Source organism: Sturnira hondurensis, unplaced genomic scaffold, assembly GCF_014824575.4.
Source record: "Sturnira hondurensis isolate 20B ecotype Veracruz unplaced genomic scaffold, ASM1482457v3 Scaffold0004271, whole genome shotgun sequence".
In the NCBI taxonomy this organism is placed as follows: Eukaryota; Metazoa; Chordata; class Mammalia; order Chiroptera; family Phyllostomidae; genus Sturnira; species Sturnira hondurensis.
The window spans coordinates 4,786,132-4,811,845 of NW_028076902.1; the positions used below are offsets into that span (position 1 = coordinate 4,786,132).

Here is a 25,714-nt window from a genome sequence, read left to right on the forward strand (position 1 = left end):
TACCCAGGCATGTGCCCTGACTGGGAATCGAACTGGTGATCTTTTGGTCTACAGGCTGGAGCTCAGTCCACTGAGTCACACCAGCCAGGGCTATTTTGTTTTTTTATCAAATGCCTTTCATCTAGATTTCTTCTAGAACACTTTTTGTATTACTGTTTATCTCTTTTTGTCTAACCTATTTTTGAAGTGGGTTAAAAAATTAAAAATGGAAGGAAACTAATGAAAGCAAAGAGGAGAAAAGATTAGAGAGCCTTTTGGGTTTAGATAGTGAGCATTGCTGCATATTAATCTCAGTAAGTTTAGGAAATACATCCGGCACCCTAGGCCTGAGAGGTTGTTTGCTGTGAAGTGGCAGGTGGCACATTGGCCTCAGGGAGCTTCCAACAGAAGCAACCTTAAAATCCTGTGCGAAACCTTCCTGTACTGAGTTCTGCTTGTTCCCCCTTGAGATTCTTCTGATGTAGCTACTTCACTTGGAGAACATGCCATGTTTTACTGAGAGAGCTGCTGCAGAGAGAACTGGGCCCCTGTGATAGGGCCAACCAAGCAGAGCACAGACTGCTCCACCACCCTGATCCTTCCCTTAGAAAATTGGACTCAGCTGTGCAAAAGGACAAGCACATGAGTTCCTGGACGAATGCAGCCATGCTATGCCTGTCACCCAAGGTTCGGACAGATGTAATACAGCGCTTCTCAGGGTGTGGTCTCTGCACCAGAACTCCTGAATCAGAAACTCAAAGTGGGCCCAGCAACCTATGTTTGGAAAAGCCCCAGTTGATGGCTGTGTAGGCGAACGTCTGAGAAGCACTGCAGTTACTTAGTGCAACGTCTGTTATCCATTCCCCAAACTTCTGACAATGGTGGTTCACTCTATAGTTCCCTCATCCAGGCAACAGAGCTTGAGTCAAAATGCTGAAAACAGCCAGGCACTGTAAGGCTGGTGAGGCCAACCAGAGCATTCAAAACCTCTAAGGGCCTTTAACAGAAGGAGATCAAGGGTGTGTGTGTGTGTGCCTGTGTGTGTGTTATAGATCAGGAAAAGGGAGCAGTGGGGGAAGGGTAACCTATATTACATGAAGAGACGGGTGCATGGCCTGCACCAAAGAAACTTTGGAATTTGTAATCAAACAGCTATGACAGTTTGTGGTCTCGGTCAAGGCAAGTCTGTAGCCTTGTTGTTTAAAGATGTCTTGTAAAATTAGTTGTGTGGCTACTGTATTTCAAGCTTAACTTGGACAGACAGGCCTGCCAGGCATAAATTTCTCAAGCAGATAATGTTAGGGAGGACAAAAATTATCTACTGCAGGATTGTGAGGGCAGATGATACCCAGCAGGAATGGCAGCCAAATCTGTAGAATCCATTATACAATTGGCTAGCCCTAGGGCCCAGCTTCTCTGAAGTGGAAGACAGCACGACTGAGCCATCAAATCAACTCACCAGGCTGGAAAACATGCAAAGCTTTAGTTCTCCCCACAAAGAAAGGAAAGATTAAAAGATTAAAATATTCCTAAAGGAATTGCACTAATAGGAGCAGAAATCCTTGAGATGTAATAGCAAAGACTGCTAACATCTCAAAATCTCCTGGCTTTCTGTCTACCTCTTTTCAGCCTCACAAGTGAAAGATGAGTTTTGCTAGATTAGGTAGCAGTTGGAATTATTTTATTCTCCAGCAGTATGGGGAATAAAGGCAGAACCTGCAGGAATGTAGGCCCCAGCAACAAGTAATCAGTATTGCAAAATCAAATTCCCCATCTCATCTCTGATGTGCCTGTATGTAGCCCTAGAGCTGGGCTTCACAGTGTTATAAATCCAGCATACAGGACATGGGGTAGTGGGATGTCGAGCCCCTTGTGTATCTGAAAGCTCTGCCCGGCAAGAGAGATATATGACAGCAACTTTCTCCCCGTTGCTCTGCAATAAAATTCACCCAGAGCTCCAGGAAGAGTTAGGAATGTAATTCAGCTTCAATAAATCAAGACTAAGATTAAGACGGCCAAATATGTAGCAGACTGCTCAGGTGTGTGGAGAATTTGAAATTTAGTGCCTGGGTGATGAGTAGGAGCAGATTATCTAATTATGGAGAGAAAGAAGAAAGACTGCTCTCTGGGGTAAAAACCTAAATGCTCTAATCCATTAAACTACCACATCCTGTCAAAGCTAGATTAATATTAAAGTTCATGTAACTTAAATGGGGAATAAAAAAAAGTTCCTGCAACATCTAATTTGGGGGGAGAGACTCATTGGTGGAGAACAGGGTGACGGCTAGTTGGGGGTGGGGGGAGGAGGGACTGGGCAGAAAGGGAAAAGGACTCTTGGGCATGGACACCAGTGTGGTAGTTGCTGGGTGAAGGGTAGTATAGGGGACTAAATGGTAATGGAGAAATACAATAAAGGTTAAATTAAAAAATAAGGTAAAATGTTAGCAAAAATGTATACACTAAAGAGCTATACTTAACAGTACTTCTAACTGGGTAACTTACCACCTCTATACAATTACAAGTCTAAGTCAACTTACAATTTTAAATTGACTGCTTGACTAATTAAAACTAAAAGGTAAATTAGTTTTGCATTTAACCTTTTTGTGTGATGTATATATGTTTCTAATTGTAATACAGTTTTATTCTTTCCTAACACTATCTGCTTAAGTTTTTATCAATGCATCTTGAAGCTCTTCTGGAAGGACTTTCAGCAGGGCTCTCAAGTGATATAGTGGCAATGGGCAATCTTCCCATTTATTTCATTCCCAGCTTACACTACATCCAGACAGGAAAGCTAACCTGCCTATTTACCGGCTTCAGGTATGACTGACTGGTGGAGCCAATGGAGGATCTCTGTTGAATAGGAAGTAAAGCTGAGAATGCTCACATTATCTGCGAAAAACCTCAGTGCAATACCTTATGGTTGAATCTGCATGGAGATGGGGTAGAGTTTAACCGGGAAGTCCTGGATGGATGATTATGTCATTCCTGAAGTTATGTCACTTCTTAAATTGTATTGTGACAGCAGCCACTTGAGATTTACAACCACAAAATTCCACAGAATACTTCATGCTGCGTTGGCTGCTTTGGGTATAACTGTGCCTACAGGTAAATAGCCTTTTGTTATTGCCTGCAGTATTATCACATCTATTCATTTTAAAAACCAGTATTTAAGTAAGGAAAAATTCATGGGTCTTATTTGGATTTTTTTTGACTGTTCTTAAAAGTTGCCATGTGGAATTGGGAGATAAGGCCAAGTATCTGGTCAGGGCAGTCAAATCAACCCTGGTTCATAATATCATGACAGACTATGTTGTTTAATTCTGAAATTGTACAGTTCCCATTCACTCCAGCCGTGGTCTAATGGAGATGTTGGTTAGCATGTGGATTAGTCTCTGCACCTCCCTAGCTCATAAATTAACGTGAGATAATGTGATTGTTGTGTCTGGTATAGAGTTCAGAATGTAGTAGACACTGTTAATGGCACCTGATTATGTTTATTTATTTTCAAGAATGTTAAGTGGCTGGCAGTCTCCCAAAGAATACCATACCTGCTATCTCAGAACCTTGGTCACAGACCACTGTATTGTAAGTAAATGCTGAGGGCAAAGATGTAATTGTGTTATCTCTGGGGCCTAGCACAGGGTCTCACACATAGAAGGGACTAAATATATATTTGAGGTTTTACTGAATGATCAGCGCTTCAGGCTTCTTGGAATTACAGAAAGAAAATGGTTGCAAAAAGGTATCCACTTTGCAGAAGGAATGACATGAGCAAAGATGGCCCCACTTTGTTTTACAGGTGTTTCATTGATACTTTAGAGAAAACGAAAAAAATAGTATGGTCCATTTTTCAATAGCCTGAAAGATGTGAGGACCATATATTTTAAAATGGTAAGCAATTTGATGAATTCATGTTTTACCAAAAATTACAAGGTGCTCTGCCAAGTCGTCTTATCTCCGATAGGCTTACATTGAGAAGATGCCTCAGGAACGGCAGGTGGGAAAAGACCAAAGAATTAAATAATTTGACCTTAAATATTCCTTTACTGATCACTGTCTGTGTGCTGGCTCTGTGCTGGGTAATGTTTATACACTGTCATTGCAAATTCAAAAACCATGAGATCAATTTACCTCTACTTCATAAGAGGAATTTCATGTGCAGTGATTTAACCCTTCCTTATAAAAACACTACTTATACTATGATTCACATATCATAAACTTAGCCATTTGAAGTGTACAAGTCAGTAGGATTTAGTGCATTCAGAGCTGTGTAACCACCTCGTTTACTCCTAAGGATACACACACACATTTTATCTAATGTCTAGGGAAGATTTTTTCTATGGTTGGTTAAAAACTAACTTCACAAATTCATTACGCAGAACTTTACTAGCACACCAAGAAAACGGTTTACAGGTTAAGTTGGCAACAGACACTTGTCTGAATCCCAGCCCTTGATACTGGTTGTGTGACCTTAGGCAAGTTTCCTTGTTGGCAAAAAGGGTTTAAAAATTAAATTCAGCCCTGGCTGGCTTAGCTCAGTGGATTGAGCACGGGCCTGTGAACCACACGATCGCAGTTCAATTCTTAGTTAGGGCACATGCCTGGGTTGCAGGGCACTTCCCAGCCGGGGACTCACAAGAAGCAACCATACATTGATGTTTCTCTCCCTCTCTCCTTCCCTTCCCCTCTTAGGATAAATAAATAAAACCTTTAAAAAAATTAAATTCACTTAAAGCATGTAAAACACTGCCTGATACATACCAAACACTCAATACATGTTAGCTATTGTTAATATTATTAAAAGGGCACATGAACCGATCCTTCTGGTAACTGAATATTGCAGGATCCTGAGAGTTTCTGAATCAGGAAATTTTTAGTTAGTAAGAAGTATTTTTGTTGTATTCTAATTTTTTGCAAATTGATGATCCATGGAATGTCAATAACTTAATAGTGAAAATATTTTACAAGTTGATTATTTGGCATTCAGAAGGCATTTTCCCCCTTAAACACAACTTACTGGGACAGAGCCAGCCAGCTGCCTACCCGATTGTCTGCGTAATAACCCCCTTTCCCTTCCACCTGTTTGACAGAACACAGACTTTATTCTGGACGGCAATGTGTGAGGTAAAGGACTACATTTCCAGGCTCTGTCCCAGCTGGGATACCGAAGAGATATATAGACATTGCTGAATAGGACTTTCAGGACAGAGTTGGGAGGGGAGTCTTTTGCCCTTCCTGTCCTCCTTGCTATAGGTCTTGATCATGAACTTGATGTCTCGAGCTCTGATAGCCATCTTGGACCATAAATTGAACTTAAGAAAAATACATGTTCAACATGAAGAAAGGTGGGAGCTGGGTGCGTAATACTGTGGACTGTCTTCTCTTTTACGTGAGAGAAAAACAACCTGCCTTAACAGTTTCTGGTTATTGTGCATTACACAGCTGTTCCTAATTTCAATTCACACTTTGTACTTTTTTTTCTTGGTCAGATGAAAATAGACTTAAAAGAATACTGCTCTTGCAACAAGCACTCACTGAGCATCTGCTGTTGTGTGCCAGTCATTGCTTTGAGGGCTGGAGAGGCAGGGGAAAAGAGAATCTCTGCTCTCAGGGAATTAACAGTTTGGTGGAAGAGACATATAATCAGAAATAGTATAATGCCAACAGTGCCAGAAACAAGGGTAGGGAGAGAGGCTATCAAGTGAAAAGCAAAGAGAATTTTAGGCAGCGAAGTATCTGACAGAAATGACCCACGATTCACAGCAGCATTTCTATGGGGAAATGAATAGTTTTGATTTAGATACTGAAAACATTATCTAATGTTTGACAAGATGGAGCCAGGCTTTTTTGTACTTATGCCATCCCCTCATCCAGTAAGATCTAAGTTGGTAGAGGGAAGTCTTGGGACACAGGAACACCAGGAAACATCTGTTGAAGCTGTGCACATTAATAAAGAATTAACCAACAGATGTTAGGATTCAGAGGGTTAAGGCTCACAAGATAGAAGTGGGAAAAGGGGACATTTGACAAAGAGGTATCCCCCTACCCTTTCCTCACTGTGGACCTAACTTAAGAAAAAAAAAATGAAATGATTGGAATGGGAAGGCTGGGTAGCCTATCTCTTGCCTACCCTGTCTGTCCTGGTCACCTGCATTCCAGTGGAAAAGAGAGGTGTGGCGACAGGAGTAACTTGTAGCAGTGAACCCTAAATGTGGAATGCTGGAGCAGACTCAGCAGGGGCATGAAGTCAGAGACAGGGCCTGTCTCTAGGGCACGTGTACTAATTCCCAAGAGTAACTTGAGCCCTTTAGTCTCTGAAAGTGCCAATATAAGTTTGTTGTTTCTAATTTAAAAAGCATTTTATAAAATTAAAAATGCTTCAAAGGGCAATGAATGATTAGGTCCAATCCTGTACAAATCATCTTATCTATTCCAATATATTTAGATACTCGGCCTAGTAAATCTCTTGACTCAGTAACATGAAGGACAAAAACTGTGGGACTCTTACAAAGAGAAAAATTTACTAACAGTCACAGGCTTTTTCACATACATTCTCTCCTTTAATCCTCAGAGTTATCTTTGGTTTTACATTTTATTTTTGTACACTTTCAGTAAATATGGTTAACTGATTTGCTTAAGGTCACACAGCTAGTAAATAATGAAAGCAGGACTCAACCAAAGGGATATGTTTCCTGTGTCTGCTCTTTCCACTCGAACGTTTACTTGTTTACTAGTACTTAGAGTCAGCACCAGAACCAAAAATATTAGTGTTAAACAGTAAAGTACCAGAAGGCTATTTTTCTTATTATTTGGAAATATAAGTTCTTTAGCTCAATAATTACTTAATTACTCAGCCAGTAAGAGTTACACATTGTATAGATTGTTAATTAAAGTGTCTCTGTTCCTTCTTTACGCGGGCTTCAACAGCAGCCTTTCCTGGGTTGGCTTTTATTTATTTTCCAGAAATCAGTTGCATTTTTACTTTATTTAAATTTTTTTATTGTATTTTCCCAGTTAACCTCCTTATATCCTCCTCCCCCCTGTAATCACCACACCGTTGTCCATGTCCATGAGTCCTTTTTCCTTTTTGCTCAATCCTCCTCCCCACAATAGCTGTGATCCTTGCTCTTTATGAGTCTGCCTCTATTTTGCTTATTAGTTCAATTTGTGCATTAGATTCCACATATGAGTGAAATCATATGGTCTTTGAGACTTGGCTTTTGATTTAAAAACATCTAGTAGCTATCAAGTCCAAAATTAGTGGGATAGTAGGATTTCCCATCTGTTTTTATCCACTGCATATTCCACTAAACCCAACAACAAAAAAAGAACCATTAACTCAAGATAATGTATCTTATTTCTAGCCCCCTCTAGGACAGTTCAGTAGTTCGTCTCACCTCAATGAATACTGATTACATGAAAGAAACAAACAAACAAAAAAGATTTTTTCAACCACCTTTACTGGTTCACATAAATATTTGAAAACAAATACATGTGTCTTCTCTTTTTATCTGTGGCACAATTTATTACAGATCTTAATAAACAAAGTACTATAAATATTTATAAGGGGCAAATGAATTTTAAAATAGGAAAGAGGTCAATAAATAGCCAAATAGGTCAACCATTAAAAGGAGTATTTTTTTTAAAAATTAAGCCACTGATTCCAACTTTTATTAAAATAAATTTCATATAAAAACATGGTAATTTGTAACTTGATCTTAACTCAAGTTTTGACAGCAGTTGAATTTTTACATTAAAAAATTGCAAAATTTCAACTCAAGAACAAAATAAAACATTCAGAGCAAGTTTAAACTTTGAAAATTCTATCAACTTCAGCAAATAACGAATTACTGCATATCAGTTTACATTAGTCCTCTGGTCCAGTATACACTTTCCATTTAAAATATTTCTAACCACTCTTCTGTACAGCTGGGTAGCTTCTAGTGGGAATTAGTATATAGTCTGTTCTTGATGAAGACAACACTAGACAGATGTTGCCTGATGCCTGGATAATGCTGAATGTGACAAAACCAGCGAGACACATTAAGGTATTTTTCCTTTTCTTGAACTGTCAGGTCAACCTAAGTAGAAATTAAACACACACAAAACAGATATTACATAAGCAAAACTATTAATATCATCTAAATAGGAGATAGAAATTGGGGGAAAAAACCCAGTTCTCAAAGTCAACATGTTCAAATAGGAGTAAAAAATTTCAGACACTGGAAGAGCTATCCATTTGTTTAATGCTTTTATTTTCAGTTCAAAACTGGATGTGCTTTCTAGGGAAATCAAATTTTCAACAAATGCCAATTTTACATTAACCTAGGATCTGGAAGCCCAAAGAGTTTTTTACTTTATTAAAAAAAAAATAGGAGAAAGAGAATAGGTTCCAAAACACTAAGACATGGTCTTCTCTAATATTTTTTGAGCACACCTAAAAAAGAAAGGTTTAGTGGCATCTAGCACACTTGGTAAGGGAACACTATTAATTAATTAATTAATTAATTAATTAAAGATTTTATTTATTTATTTATTTTAAGATTTTCTTTTTATTTTTCTTTAGAGGGGAAGGGAAGGAGAAAAGTATCAATGTATGGTTGCCTCTCATGAGTCCCCTGCTGGGAACTGGCCTGCAACCCAGGCATGTGCCCTGACTGGGAATCGAACCGTGATCGTGTGGTTAGGGAACACTATTTAAACTCATATATATGTACAGATACTTACAGGAGTCTGGTGTATGTATCTATGAACTCCTGCTTCCTTTCTATTGAACTCTGGGGAAAAACTTCACTCAAGAAAACAATCAGCCATATAATTTTAAGTGATTATTGCTTAATACAAGAAGGGAGGGCTATTTCCCCTGGCAAATTCATCAGATGAACAACAGACTTTCTAAATTCTGTTTGCAATAAAGCTGAACTCTACTCCATCTTCAGTGGATGTAACAGTTCACAGAATATACTATTAGGCTACAAGAATGCCCAGAGATTTGCTTGGAACAGAAGCAATAAAAAACAGTTGTTGCTAGTCATTTCACTGGGCTCAAAATCCAAAATAGGCTTTTGCCTAAGACAAATCTTAGTTTGAAATCATGAAGAATTGTCAGGTAAAGAGAAAATCAGTAGGGCAGTGACAAACAGCCATGACTCATGTAAAAGCAGTGCAGTCCCTGCTCCTGTTGTTAATTCAACATTTATTTAACAGCTATCGCAAGTGTCTGTAAAACTGACAGAGATGCTCACACATAGAAAAATACTTCAGCCACCCCCGTGTGGTTCCAACCCACTAGCATCTGATTGTTGGAAGGCACTTTTAGTGAGATGGACGTCTTATCACTGCTCAGAATTTAGCATATACATACTTGTGCTTATAGACAAATACTCTGTCAAGTTACTGGGTCAACAAAACTGAAGGATAAATCCCTCTAGTATGCAATAATGATTACAGAATACAAAATTACAACAGCAATAAAAAGATAGACACATAGTATTTTCTCAGTAAATGTTTAAGTGAATTCCTATTTTCATTGTATATTTAAAATGAATCCATTTAAAAAGAAAAATTAATTCAAGTTACCCTGCCTTTTTCTTTGCCTTTATGATAGCAGGATACTATTGTTTCAGTATTTGATCTCAACATTATCTTTGGTCTGAACTATCTCTGAAAGCCCAGGTTACTTAAATTATTAGCAATGAGAGTCTCACTGCTTCTGTTACACAAAAATTTAGGTTTTGAGTTTAAGTCCCACACAAAAGTTGCTATAGCTAATTATAAGAAATACTCATTTAAGAGGGCGTAAGCTTCAGTTAGTTATCAGATATATGGTACTATCATTGTTTTACCCACAATACAGTTAGTCCATGGCAGGAGATTAAAAAAAAGTGGTCAAGAATGTCTTTTTTATGCAGAAGGTACTTTTTATTAAACAAGAATTCATGATTTCACATGTAAAGAATTATGTTATTCCTGTCTGGTGTGCTGTACGCACTTAAACAACCATTGTGGAATAAACTAAACAGCAGTCTGTATTTCAAAAGGTAGGATACTTTATAAAAGAGGTTTTTGGTTCTTTTTCTAAATTTTTACCATATGTGAACTTCACCGGTGATTTTGAAAGAAAATGTTAATTTTTTTAAAAAGCTCAACCACTAGTAAACATAGCTGCAAATCTAACAAGAAATGTGGGTGAGTTCTCTAAATAAATAAATAAATAAAATTCAAAATCAACTTTAGAAAACCTCTTTACTGGTAGTTAAAGCAAACAGAAAAACATGTTTTACTCCAACATGATTTTATGACCATTCAAGTTTGACCACTCTCTTACAATTTAGTCTCTCCAGAACCTTCTTTTCTAAAGTCTCCACTCAGCCATTTTTGTGAGATGTTATTTTTCAGAATGAATTAAATAAGAAAGAAGAAAGCATTTCCAAACAATAAAGTACTAATGCTTGTTTGATCAGCCTTGAAGTTGGGCACTGAGATTTTGAAACGGTAAAAAGGGCAATGTCTGCAATCAGGGGGCTGGCATATGCTGCTACCAGGCTTGTTATTTAAAACAACAAACTATACACACAACAAAATCATTATTCTTCAACTTAAAAATTCCATATTTACAGTCTCTAGTGTAAGGATTGTAACATACCCACTGTATAAAATAACTGTTATTCCAAGACCTTCTGGAATTTTGTTTCACATTCTCCTATTTATTCCAATAATTTTTAAGTAGATAATCTATTTCAGAGAATATACATTTGTTCATTTTCCCCTCAGAAAACTTTCCTAGAAATATACAGAGCTTTTCCACAACATTCAAGTTACCACTTAACCCACTTTTAGTTTAAACTTTGGAGCTTGTTCTTAACTCTGAGAAAATCAAGACTGACCTTGACTTGTTATCTTTGCTACTTTTTGGGTAGACAATCTATTTCGGAACTTACAGTAAACCAACAGCACCAAACTTAGTCTTTTTAGAACTTTTGGGATGGGGTCCCCCTCAATTGTTTCACTTACAATGTTGGCTTTCCCTCGCCCATTTCTAGTGGATTAGTTTGGGTCCCTTCCCCACCTCTGTACAACAGGAAACAAAATGCTATTGTTCTAGTTCCCACTTCCTGCTTCTCATTGGTTTGCATGCCAGTGTGTCTACAGTGAAGCTTGGCGCTTTCTCCTTAGCCATTCCTTTTTTATTTCTACTGGCACTCCATAACTAGCTTGAATTTTAAAGCCAAACAGATAATATTCTTAGTAATTTTCCATGAAGACATGTGAGAAGCACTTGGAGGACCATTCCCGATCAAGGTGAAATGCTGGTTTGCTACCTTTGCAACTGGCACCATGCTGCCCTTGGGGCACACGTGATGGATGGAGTCCTGGGCTGCTCTGCAGCTCTTTCTTTTCTTTCTAAAAGGACGACCTATCTCCATTGGTGTTCTGAACTTCAAAACAAATGGATTTCAGTTGATAAGAATCTTATATTCAAGCAGCACATAACCTTACAAAGGATTTTAACAATCTTGAGTAACAGTCTGTTCACAGAGACTGCTATCTACTAGTGAAATCAGTTTAAGAAAGCAATGAGTCAGTGTTATAATAAACAGCCACACTAACTGGCAGTTTAATAAAGGGAGAACAACATAATACTCCTTAGAGGGAATTTAGAAAGACCAGATCTTATAATTAGAGTATGTCGGCCACAACTAAAATTGGTTCACACTGAAACAAAATACAGTAGGATTATTTGAAGACTTGAAGGTTACCTGACTGCTGTTTTGTACACTGCACTGATTACATTTTAAGTATTTAATAACATCAACAAATATATGAAAGAATAAGGGCAAAAATATACTGCCAAAGCAAACAGAGCACAGGAAATTGTCAATCTGACCTTCACCTCTACTCCGCCTGAATTTAATACCTAGTAATCATTTTGTTCTCATCTGGGTATATTTACACCTAACTCAACAGGGATGTCACTTAACACCACAGTGCAATTCTGTCACAGTACAGGTTATATAGTCTGTGAGGCGTGTTCTTTGAGAAAGTGTTTATTTCCCCCATGTACTTTGCCTGCACTTGGACCAGGTTGAGAGAGATGCGTTGGTTCTGAACTCATTTTATGAACCCAAAAGGATGGCTAACTTACAATTATGATTTTTTAAAAGAAAAGCAAAATATCCTTTATCATAATATTCTAGACATTACATAAAAAGAGGATATACATTTCAAAGTAGGAACTACAGATAGGTACAGATCATTAAGTATTGTCAGTGGAACCCTCTTTTTAACATGCAGCATTGAATGAAACACTTCTAACCTGACTGAAAAGCAAATGTCCCGGGAAGCACCTAGATTCGTAATTAAATAACTCTGTAGCTGGTATTATGAGTATTTTGCATTATGGAAACTTGACCTTGTTCACTCTGCTGGCAAAGAAATTCCACACAAGCCCCCTCCTGTTCAGAGTATTTCCTTTCCCTACTGCATGACTGGCATGAGCCCGAAGATAGAAAAATGTAAATTTATACTTGGTTTGTAAGAGCTACTCATCTTCATTATCATCTCTTTTTTTTAAATTACATGGGAGACATGCTCTCCTTCTTAATGACAGCTTGATGCTAAACGAAGCCAGGCCTTGCGAGGGTCCTCACAGGCCTTCCTTAACTTGTGAGAGGCATCGCATAGGATTAGAGATGACATTTCTCTAACATTACCTTTAAAATTAAGTAATGCCACATTTAAATGTTTTTAAGATGTAAGTATGTTGTTGTTTTTAGGTATAAATTATCCTTGTTTCCCTCTATAAGGTGGCTTTGCTCACAGCACTGTGGTCTCACTCAAATCAAGTTATGGACTTCCCCAAGTTGAAAGACTCCTGGGTTTGCACCAGGAGAAAGATGGATACCTTAATAGCAAACAAGCACTTTACCTGAAGGCTTTTTGCACTTCACAGTGAGATTTTTTTTTAAAAGCTACTAAACTATTTTGAATCAGAATGGAAGAGGCTGGTGTGATCAAAGTATTTCAGCTCTACTTAAACTGTCTTGACATTGAAATATAATTACTTTAGATTTAATTATATTGAAATATATAACTAATACTATACTTTCACTATAAAGTTATACAACCTAAAATAGAAATATAAAGAGGAAGAGATTGCTAAATATTGCTAATCTCAACTAGCACTTAGCTGCACAAGGCACTGTGTTAGGAGCTGGGAGAGATACACAGGGAAATAAGGCATGATTTTCCTCAATCTTCTTACTGTGCTTCAAAATGAGTCTCATTCCTGTCATGTGCAGGGAACATCCATGCTGCTTCATTCCTGCTGGACCAGTGTAATTACCAATAGCCCCACTTTCACTGAAAAATGTGTTGTTTAGGTGATAAATCATATGGCCATCCTACTTACAAGCAATATTTAGAGTTGAATTTATCATAAGTTTTGTAAAGCAATAAAAATTCCCTTGGGGAGCCAAAACCATCCAAATTCAAAGATATTTTTCTGACAACTTCATCATTCTACATTCTAATTTTCTCGATATGCCTCTTTAATTGATCTCACGATATTCTAATCAGAAATTAGCACTAGATTCCATTTTCTCTTATTCACTAATTGCTTTCATGTAAAACAGTCTTCTCTCTTCAATGTGATCAAAAGTTGCTTGAAAATAGTTTTATACTTCTTTTGTGTCCCTTCAGTATAGTAGAATGGTGTATAAATATGAATTGTTACAACCTCTAACTCAAACAATTTATAATTTAAAAGACAGAGAAATTTTCTAAGACTTACAGTAAAAAATAAAATAAGCCAGAACTAAGGTAGTCTGTGAGGTACATAAAGAAATGGACAAAGAGCACTTGAATATCCTTTAGGAGCTCAAGAGGACTTCCCCAAGGAAATTAGTGCTGGAGCTGAGTGACACCTGAAATACAGATGAATTTGGGAGGAAAATAGGGGCTGGGCCAAGGAGCAAAAGAGAGGGACAGCACAAGAACACTGAGCAGGAAGAGCAAATGCAGAGGAGACATATGGCTGACAGAGAGGCATGTGGGGAGAATAATGACAATGAGGCCAGCAAGGGAGGCAGGGTCACATGACAAAGGGTCTCCTATCCCAGGCAGTGAGGAGCTACTTAAGTATTTTGAGAAAGACACATTCGTAAGAAAAACTGCCCCAGTGGCAATAAAGATGGACTATAAGACGAGACTGGTGGCAGGAGGACATTTCAATAGCCCAGACTGAAGACAGTGAATTCTGGAACAAGGGCCAAGTCATCTAGGGTCATAGCAAGAGACACATGGGAGAGGCATCCACAAGGTGGAAACAAGACCTCACTGACTGACTGCGTGAGGTGCACAATACAGAAAAACACACGAGTTCTTATTTTTCCACAGGGAGAAGATGGGTGTTGGGAGGAAGTTTTAGGTATAGATGTAAGAAAGTACAGACTCTGGGCCAAACTGCCTGGTTTCCAGACCTGGCTTTGCCATTTACTTGGGTGACGTAAAGCAGACATTTGATCTCTCTAATGCCTCAGTTACTTTGTCTGTACAATGGGGATGATAGCAGTGCCTATCTCACAGGTAGTTATAAGGATTAAATGAGTTAACATTTATAAAGCACACAGGATAGAGCCTATATATTAGTGCCATATAATTGCTTACAAATAAATTTAAGATAGGAAACAATTTAATGTAAACAGATTGACCAGCTAGAGGGAAAAACTGAAGATACGAGAAAGAAAAGATATAAAATTTGGGACCAGATCCAGAGAGTGGGAGGAAAGGTAGAGGGGGGATTGAGGTAAGAGGCCAGATGAATAGATTATTTGAGGAAAAAAGCAAGATGATTCCTTCTCAGGCCAGAAAAAGGAGACAGGACAAATGAGGATGTGCACATAGGCACAGGTGGAAGGTGAGTGTATTCATAGGCTGGCCTCTATTTTTCAGCTGAATAAGGGATTGGAGGCTCTGCGATAATGACCAAAGATAAAGAGAGAGACAGGAGGGTAGGGCTTGAACAAAGTGTTAAAGGTCTGGATTTGTGCCTTGGAGGAATAAAAGAGCTGATCAGTTTAACAGCCCTGCTGAAACTGAATAGTATAAATTTGCAGTGGCATCAATCTGTAGAGTTGTAATAGCCTCAGCCTGGATATAGTATTGAAGGCATTTATTTAGACTGACCAAGAGTTGGGGATTTACAGAGAAAAGGTGGTGAATGTACAGAGAAGCTAAGAAGCTGAAGATGCTGGTATAAAAGGGTGTAGTCAAAGTTTCACGAAAGTGGATCTAGGTTGGACGGGGAAGAAAGTATATAGGTTAAAGAAAGGGAAGGGGTTACTTCAGATAATGATGGGATTTAGGGAGTAAGACACTGGCACTCAAGGATAAGAACTAGCACAGAAGATGGGGTGGTGGAATTAAGATGGAGAGGCAGGGTCCAGGTAATGACGTGATCAAGTCCAAAAGGTGTCAAGAGAAGTAGTTGCAAAGAAGAGCAGAAGAACGGGAACCAAGCAGGTCAAGGAAGAGGAAGCAACTATGTTTGATGGACACGTGGAAGGTATATCTGCATAAAGTACTCTGTATAAAAATTACTCCTTTCATTTTTATCTATAAACTGAAAATTGAAATTGGATTTAAATTCAAGACAAAAAATCATCTGAACATTACAGAAAAAAACCCATAACTATTCAAATACTCACTATGAAGCGATGGAGTCCATAGTATAATAGGATATCTGCCAAGGTAAAATTGTATCCTGTAAGGTAGACTTTATCTTCAAGATATGAATTAAGATCCTAGAAAAAACAAAATATTTAAAAAACAGTAATACTAAAATTAACCACCATATCATTTGACTTTAAAACATTTAGAAGGCTATTAGAAAACAGAATATTGACATTTAGTTTAACAAATTATCTTTCACATTAATAAATTCAGATTAATTAAAAATCACAAATCATATACTAATCACCTCATTTAAAAAATAGGGAAAATAATTTTAGAATAATTTTAAAGAAATAAGAAAACATTAAAAATGATATTCAGAGTGATCATTTCAGACTCGCAAATTTATTTGTTTGGTGGGGGGAAACATATTGTAAATCATGCTCATGTTAGATTTATTTTTCCCATTTAAATATACAAAGCTTCCTCAACAATTTCTAACTCTTAAGAGAATTATAATTTATTGACTTGCATTTTTATACATGTATATTTTTAAATTAATTGCAGTAGAATAATACATAAGATTTACCATCTTAACCACTTTTAACTGTATAATTCAGTACATGTTAAGGGTATTTACACTGTTGTGCAATCTTCAGAATTTTTATATATTGTATATGGTAAGGGTTTAACTTGATTCTTTTGCACACGGATATCTAATTTTTCTAACAACATTTAAACAACATTTAGAGCTACACAAAGTTCTATCATTTGTCCTCCAGACAATTATCATCAATTTCTAAAAGGTTAAAAAAGTTCATTTAACATCATTACAGAAAAAAAAATACCAATATGCACTCAGCTCCCTAAATAGCCAGTAAGTACTTTGAAGGAAAAATATTTAAAGTACATGTTAAAAAAATATAAAACATCTTAAAAGGTCCTAATCTAATGTGAAGTATTGTCTGAAAGACCAGCATGAATAAATCAATTAATTTCCTGAGAAAAGAAAAAAATCTAGATTAAAAAAATATGAATATCTTTGGTCCCTTTCAAATTTAATATATAATTTAATGGCACAGGAATTTATGTTCACTTACCTTTAAATTAACTAAGACAAAATATTCATATAAACTTTAGAGAGAGGTTTATAAGTAGCTTATGTGAATTAGTCAGATATTCTCTAAAGACTAGTTGTAAGATGCTGCCTAGCAGTCAATAGCATTTATTCTAGAAAAATTTCTTTTTTTAAAAATATTTTATTTATTTATCTTTAGAGGGGAAGGGAAGGAGAGAGGAAGGAAACACCAATGTATGGTTGCTTCTTGTGCATCCTCTACAGGGAACTGGCCCCTGCCGGAAACTGGCCTGCAACCCAAGCATGTACCCTGACTGGGAATTGAACCGTGATCGTCTGGTTCGCAGGCTTGCGCTCAATCCACTGTAGAAAAATTTCTTAAACTGTAGACACAGCACTTCGTTTTCTTAAATCACATTTCAAATGTCTGGCACGCATTGGTCCAACAATCAGTAAATGTTTGCCAACACTGAATTTAATCTCTTTAAATTCACCACACCTTCATTTACAGACATTAACTTTAAAATGCCATAAGACTATGGTTTGCTAGGGGTGTTACAGATGAGGGCATAAAGAAATGTGGACATAAATAAGGAGATTAAAATCTGGGTAGAAAGGGTAAAATATATTAAGAGCTACCACTTAAATTGTATATAATCTGTTGGATGGAGATTGTTTCTCTCCAAATGTCTATAAGTAAAACAACTTTGATAATGTATAAAAATAAAATAAAAATATCTTCATTTAATTCTAAGAAGCATTTAAAAATAAGTTCTGAAACAATAATTTAACACTCCTTAATGTAGTATATATATTCATAAAGTAAAATCTATATAAATGTTTTCTTTATACAGACCCTTAAGGTTATAATCTTACTTAACTGAGGTCAAAAATTATGACTAGGTAATATTTTTCTGATTAGTGACTTTAATGTCTTCCACTTATTTCCTTTTTTTCTTACAAGTCTTTCTGATACTATCGCCACACTTTGAAAAATATTATTTCCCCCATAGAGTTCCACCTGATTTTTCTCTTTCCTCTTAATTATCTAATATTGAAAAAGCAGTATAAAATATATACCCTCTATCTAGATTCAACAAATGTTAGTGTTTTGCAATGCTTGCTGTTTGAAATTACATATTACCTTAATTATGAGTCATTTAAATTCAGAATTGTGGTTTCAGTAATAAAATGTAACTCTAGAGTAACAATTAACCCTTTCATAATATCCTAATAGCAAGAATTTTAAAAATAAGTAATAAAAAGATAAATAGTGCAATCTAAAATGGGCAAATACATACAGAGGCAATTTTTTTAAATAATGAAAATGCTCATAAGCATTATGAAGAAGATGCCAAAGCATTAATAATTTTACAAAGAATACAAAATAAACAAATAAGTCACTTTTGGTTTATTTGTTTTGGCAATGAAACTGGGGTCCTGAAGGAAAAACAGGATGATGTCCATGTCAGCAAGGGTTTGTGGACGGTAACCCTCACATACCACCAAACTGTAAAAACACATTTTTCTGGAGGATAAATGAGCAGCATATCCTTAAAAATGTACATAGTTTTGGCTCAGTAATTTCCCCTGTAGAAATTACTAAGGAAACAAATGAGAAAGAGTTAAAACATTTAGCAGTAATCTAGTATAACTACATAGGGATAGACTATTTAAATTCTGGTGCAACTATATGATGGAATATTAACAGGTTATCAAAAAAGATAGTGTACGTGAATATTTATGGACATGTAAGTATGTAAAGATGTTCACAGAACACTGTCAGTAAAGAAAATAAAATATGTTAGTGTCCAGTAACTGCCAATTTAAAAATAAAACACAACTATATGCGAAAAGAAAAAGTATGAAAGGAACACTAAAATATCCGACGACTGAATATAAATGTTATTTAACAGTTTTCTCTTGTTGGGACTAAAATGTTTGAGATTTCTTCTATATTTATATTTCTTAATTCTATAATAAATATCTAATGACTTTAAAATAAAAACACTATTGTAAAACACCAAAAAGCAAAGCAAAAGGGAATATAACAACCATTACTCATCTGTGCTCATATGGCCAAAAATCACATTGCAGTCCACCATCCATATATTATATCCCTCCTGGTCCAAGTTCTGTTCAAGTAGGGACTGTGTCTGATGGTTCCTTGCATCACTACCTCCTAGATTGTATCTGACACTTCATTACAGGTACAGATAAGCAAACAGTGGCAGAGCAAGGACCACAACCCAGATCTCCCAGTTCCTCATATGTTTCAAAAACAGTAATAGTTCCAGTCAGATTGTCACAATTGGAATTTCAGATAATGAGATTTACATATCCCAGATATATTTTAGTAGAATTACTTTTTATGTTCCTAATAGCAAATCTATCCTTTGACCTTAAAAACCTAACTCAGTGAAATCCTGTTCCTATCTTTCAGAATTAAGTACTTTATTACTATCTTTTTTTTGGGGGGGGGAACTGTAAGAAATAGTTATAATTATTTTTTATTTGCCTGAAATCTCACATTCACTTACTGGGAAGACTTGTTTCCCTGTGGAAATGATGCCAAGCACAGCAGGGGGCAGCGGAAAGGGTCAGCGTGGATGTTAAGAATGAACAGTTACCATGACAGGCCTATAAAGGAATAGGCCTAAATGTATTTTCTACCAGTTCTAATTATGGTACCTATCAAGAACATAGCTTAAAGCATTTTCCCCAGAGTGATAAACGAAAAACTTTCAGTACTGTAAGATCTTCTTACAAAACTTATATGACCAATTTATATGACAATGGAAATAAAATTAGGAAACAGAATAAAATTAGGGGTTCCTGCAATGATAGTTGGTCGTCTGGGTAATCTCTAAGGTTCCTTTAAATGTTAAGCTTCTAAAAAATTTCTTTAATTTGCTTTATTTTTATAAAAATAATTAAGAAAAATAATTTCACTTGGAATGTTTTCCATTCTTGGTGACTCTGGAACCACATTCAGTTTCTCTTTTATATCAATATAGTCTTTTATTCTAATGTGATTTCTTTAGAAAGAAAATATAACTCCTAATGCATTAAGTCTCAAGGGAGGGAAATGTGGACTTTCTTATATCAATTTGACAGTTTTTTACAAACTATAATCCCTAAAGATTCTGATTCCCCCTTGTCTGAGAAAGTAGTTTATTGATTAGGAAATCAGAATTGCCCAGTAGAAAAATAAACATTAAGCCATCCATTATTAAAAAAAAAAAATCTAGCCCTGGCTGGTATGGCCCAGTGGATTAAGTGTAACCATGGAGCCGCTGGGTCGACGCCCAGTCAGGGCACATGCCTGGGTTCTGGGCCAGGTCCCCAGTAAGGGGCGTGCAAGAGGCAACCACACATTGATGTTTTTCTCCCTCTCTTCCCTTCTCTCTAAAAATAAATAAATAACATCTTTTAAAAAAATCCTACCAAGCTATAATTATTGACTATGATAAGTTATATCAAGCAAAAGCACAGGATGTCATATTATGAAGGAAAAGGATATAGAACAAGGAACAGCACTCGTTTGAGAGAAAGGTAGTCAAGAACGTTTTTGAGCAAGGGGTATCTGAGCTGAGATAGGAAGGCGTAAGGCTGGCACAGAGTCTGTTCAGGCAAAGGTAGTAACAGGTACAAACTGCCCTGGGGCAGAAGGAAATGAGGGCCTATAGCTTCACTACTGTATCTCAGGCAAGAGAGATTCCTGCTATTAACAGTTCATTCACTGCAGCCTATAAAGAGAAGTCACAATACCTTCAACAGAATGCGGATATCATCTTTATTGGTGTTTCCATCTACTCGGGTTACTCTGTATTCTAACCATTGTTGTACTATGGCTTTTTCTTCTGCAGTGCTGCCAAGCAAATACTCTTTGTTGGCTTGTTTGACTAGATGAGCTGCTATAGTAGTCAATCCTGTTAGACTTGGACCATTGTTTGTTTGAAGAACTGGAATCTTAAAAAAAAAAAAAGAAGTTCTTCAGGTAACTTTTAAAAACAAATACTATCACAACTGCTATTCTAAGTAATTGCTAAATCTCCCAACTGTTTTTCAAATACTCTAAGATTTTACTTTAAGACACTAAATTATATGCTACTTTATGTAAATAAGTCAGGAACAGAGCAGCTATATAATTTATATTTGATAATAGATGATGAAACTGGTAGTAACATTACAAAAATCAGTAATATTATATGTACAAAAAGAGAAAATGAAAACCCTAGTAGCATGCATTAATTTCGATTAAGTTTACCCACATCCCATTTTATTTTAGCAAAGTTTTACTTAAATAAACCCACCTTCTGTAATAACAAAAACAAAAAGGTTATAGTAACACTGAGTTCATAATGATATACTGGATGGACCAGAAAGTTGTTTTGTTTTTTTTCCATACGATGGTTCTAGTAGTGCTTAGTTGTCTTTAACTTCATTCAAAACAATTTTGTTAGGTTGTATTGCAACAGCTGTCATATCACTATGCATTAAAAAAACTTATCAAAATTGGTGAATTTTTGTGTAGTCATTTTAATACCAAAGACAAAAGAAAACATGCAACATTTTTGGCATATTATGCTTTATTATTTCAAGAAAGGTAATTTCAATTATCTTACTACCTATAAGATAATTGATAACTTCCTTAAAAATGTATTAAAAGAAAATAATATGGAACCCTTTGGAGTTGCTGGTAATTACCTGGGTGTGCTCACTTTGTGGTAACTCATTGAGATTTATATGCTTTTCTGAATGTGTGTTAATCTTGGAAGGAAGGAAGGAAGGTAGGTAAGGAGGGAGGGAGGAAGGGTAGAGAGAGAGAAAGGAAGGAAAGGAAAGGAAAAAAAGGAAAAAGGAAAGGAAAGGAAGGAAGAAAAGGAAAAAAAAGAAACCAATAAACTTGCAACTGTGAGTATGTGTGGAAGTGGGGTGGGGGGAGAATTCTAAAGAGAATTATTAGTAAAAATAAATTATGTATAACCCCAGAACACTAACTCAAAAAAAAACCTCCCAGTTGTCTTCTCATCTAGTTATTACATCTTCTAAGATAAGTAAGTAATCTCATCCTCATTTTACAGATAAAAAACCAAGGTCAGCAGGAATGGCAGAGTCAAGTTTAAATAAAATACAATTGGCTCCAAAGTCCATTTTGTTTTCTTTACACAGACTATAGTATAGAAATCTTACACAGTATAGAAATGATTACACAGTTGCAATCATGGGAAACACACTATTTCCATATTCATTTTAGGGTTCCAAGGTTTCCAATTAATCACTTTAAAAAAAAAATTTTACTTATCTTTAGAGAAAGTACGGAGGGAGAAAGAGAGGGAGAGAAACATCGGTCAGTTGCCTCCCACACGTGCCCCAACCAGTGGGCCAGGCCCGAACCCAAGGTATATACCCTGACTAGTAATTGAACCTGAAGTCTTTCACTTTGCAAGACAATGCTCAACTAACTGAGTGATGCTGGCAAGGGCCCATTAATCACGTTTAATGTCTAAATAAGTAATATTCCAATGTGCTGATGTATCGTGATTCAGTGAACCATCTTCCTAGAGCTGGACCTCTTAACTGTTTTCAATTTTTTAATCACTATCGGTAATGCTGTAGAGAATACCTTATTGCTGGCTTACTACTGTCAACCGTCTTCCAAAAACAACAACAAAAAAAAAACCCCACTGAATCTTATCAGATGTCCTCATTCCTTCTCCAAACCCATAAATAGAAACTTTCAATAGCTGTTCTCTCCCACTCCCCAGTACCCTGAATTCCAAAGCCTTCACAATTGGGCCTCAAACTATAATTTTGTGTTTACTTCGTATTACATCACCATCATATTCCTCTACTTGTTGCCCCAAACTTCTCTATCTTCCATAATTTATTAGTCTTACACAATTTAAAAACTAACTTTTCTGTGAGGTTTACAAACCCATTCTTATAGTCAGAATTAACTTTCTTCTCCAACCCCCTAAACAATGCTTACCGCCGTTTATAGTAAACATTCTGTTCTGCTTTATATTAGCTGCCAATGACCGTTTCTTTACTAGATAATAAGATTCCCTCAAGGCAAGTCTCATCTCTTAACTACGTCTTCTAAAAAATAGAAGCCAAACTAGTGAATAGTGGCTGAAGGGAAGGAATCAGCATGAGGCCTGAGGAAAAAGCAAAAGCAGGGCACTCTGGCTCAAATGCCTACTCTGCCACCAGTCTCTGGGCAACTGATCTTAAGCAAGTTGTGGACCCATTATAGACTTCAGTTTAACTTACGTGTAAGAACTACAATACATTACTTTTAAGACAAGATTTTAACAGGGGTGAAATGAAGAACAGAAAATAAATGCCATTTGGGAAAAAAATCTCAAGGAGGCAAAAAATGTATATACCCGTATTTTTGGACCATAAGACACACGTAGGTTTTAGAGAAAAATAGGTAAAAAATTTTAAAGCAAGCCCTGGCTGGTGTAGCTCAGTGGATTGAGCACGGACCTGCGAACCAGACAATCGCGGTTCGATTCCCAGTCAGGGCACATGCCTGGGTTGCAGGCCAGTTCCCTGCAGGCCAACACCCAGCAGGGGATGCATGAAAGGCAACCATACATTGATGTTTCTCTCCCTCTCTCCTTCCCTTCCCCTCGAAAGATAAATAAATATTTAAAAAAAAATTTTACAGCAAAAACGTGGTAAAATATTTAATAACATAAATCATAACATTTTACCAATGTTAAATAAACAACCATTATTCTTCCCAAATTGGGGGGGGGTGGATCTCATAGTTCGAAAAATATGGTAGTTATGAACTGTATGATGATGTTTTGGTCAATGACAGATTGCATATACAACGGTGGTCCCATAAAATAATAATGAAGCTAAAAAATTCCTATTGCTAGTGATGTCATAGCTATCATCAATAGAGAGGAATGTTTATAGTGATTTATCTGTTTCCAAGCAAATCTATTATAGAAACAATAAAAACCAAGCTAACCGCCATGGACATATTTCTGAAAAGAGTCACTTCATCAAGAAGAGCCTCAGGCAGGTCCTCGAGGAGGTCTTCCAGAAGAAGGCATTGTCATCATAGGAGACGACAGCTCCATGTGTGTTACTGTCCCGGGAGACCTTCCAGTGGGACAGAATGTGGAGGTGGAAGACGGAGATACTGCTGATCTTGACCCTGTGTGGGCCTAGGCTAATGTGTGTGTGTGTTTTAGTTTTTAACACAAACATTTAAAAAGTAAAAAAATAAAATAAAATACTTTAAAATAGAAAAAATCTTATAGAATAAGGAAGAAAAAGTATTTTTGGAAGCTGTGCAATAATATGTCTGTATTTTAAGCTAAGTGTTCTTATGAGCCAAAGGTTTTTAAAAATTTGAGTTTATAATGTAAAAAATTACATTAAGAAAGTCATTTAAGATTAATTTATTGTTTAAGAAATTTTTTCTTACTAATCTAACTCTAGCCTAAGTGTACAGTGTTTATAAATTCTGCACAAGTATACAGCAATCTGCTACGCCTTCACGTTCATGCACCACTAACTCACTAACTCAGAACAACTCCCAGTCCTGCAAGCTCCATTCAGGTGAGCACCCTACACAGGTGTACCATTTTTTAAAAATATTTTATACCATATCTTTACTTTCCTATGGTTAGAGAAACACATACTTACTTACCATTGTGTTCCAATTACCTACAGTACAGAAACATGCTGTACAGGTTTGTAGCCTAGCAGCAATAGGCCATTTACCATGTAGCCCAGGTGTGTAGTAGGCTATAAATAAATCTAGGTTTGTGTGTCACTCCATTACGTTCTCCCAAGGATGAAATCGCCTAGCCAGGCATAATCTCTGAAGGTATCCCCACCATTAAGCAATGCAGACTGTACATACAAAGTTGTCTTCACACATTTCTCTTCCTCTACATTCTCTTAACGGCAAATAACGATCTTGAAAAAACACAAATGTTCTTCAATGCCTTGAGAAATCTGGGCCCTTATACCTCACCAATCAAGCTCATACAGTTTTTCTCTTTCATTTTCTGCATGTTGCATACTGAAATTGATACACAGGCCTCAGGAAAGCCTTCCCTGAATCTTCCAGGTTGGGCCAAGATCTTTGTGTTCTCTAAACCGCCTACGCTTCAATGTAACTATTCAGTACTGTAATGAAAATAGCTGCAATGTTTGTCCACCCAGCTAAAAGAGCAAGCTTCCCGAGAAATAGCGTGCCAGGCCCAGCACAGTACTTACTACTAGGCACTCTACTGCTCTCCAGAGTAGCTGCGTGAATGAATGAAAGATACTCGTATAGTAACTGTCATTGAACGCAAAGACGGAACCTCTCGGTTGATCTATCTTTGAGAACCGTCTTCTTTCTCGGAATATGATTATAACAATTTACCAGAAGGAAAGGTTCCGGCCAAGCCCGACCAAAGCCAGTTTCCAGTTCCCTTTCCGGAACCTAGGGCTGCAGGATGAGGCCCAGAGGCTCCAGCCCGCCCCGGGGCGCTGACACGTGGGGGCTGCAACCTCACTGTGTCAGCCTCTGCCAGCCGGCCGGTCCTACCAATGCTTAGCAGGCACCGCTACCCCCACCTCTTCCCCTCCGTACCGCTTCTGCTTCTTACCTGGCGCTCGCCCTGAGCACTGTACTTGTTCCCTTTACTCAGCCCCAGGGACTTCTCCAGCAGCGCCAACTCAGCGGCCGCCGCCATCTTCCGGCCTGAGCTGCCGGCAGGGGCGGAACCAGGACAGCAAGGATCTCCGGCATTGGAGGAGAGGGAAGACCCGCCCACAAAAGTCTCCGGCTATTGGCTGAACGGGCGTGGAAGGCGGGTCTGACCGCAGGAGGCGGGGCCAAGGGAAGGGAAAGGGTATCTGGTGAGACAGGTGTAGGGACGGTGGTTGGGTGTTCAGTAATCGTGGAGCTGTTGAGGGTGTACCTGCAGAGCCAGTTTTTGGTTTGGTTGCACCAGA

The 25,714-nt window shown here is 37.2% G+C and overlaps 1 protein-coding gene across 1 annotated transcript; it reads right to left on the minus strand.

Moving 5' to 3' along the window:
• Positions 1–7,425: 7,425 nt before the first annotated feature.
• Positions 7,426–25,473, minus strand: EEF1E1 (eukaryotic translation elongation factor 1 epsilon 1). The gene is made up of 4 exons (XM_037045383.1): positions 25,366–25,473; positions 20,504–20,704; positions 15,690–15,785; positions 7,426–8,063 (listed from the first exon to the last, which is right to left on the minus strand). The coding sequence occupies exons 1-4, from the start codon at positions 25,450–25,452 to the stop codon at positions 7,923–7,925; spliced, it is 525 nt and encodes a 174-aa protein (XP_036901278.1). The 5' UTR covers positions 25,453–25,473; the 3' UTR covers positions 7,426–7,922.
• Positions 25,474–25,714: the final 241 nt, after the last annotated feature.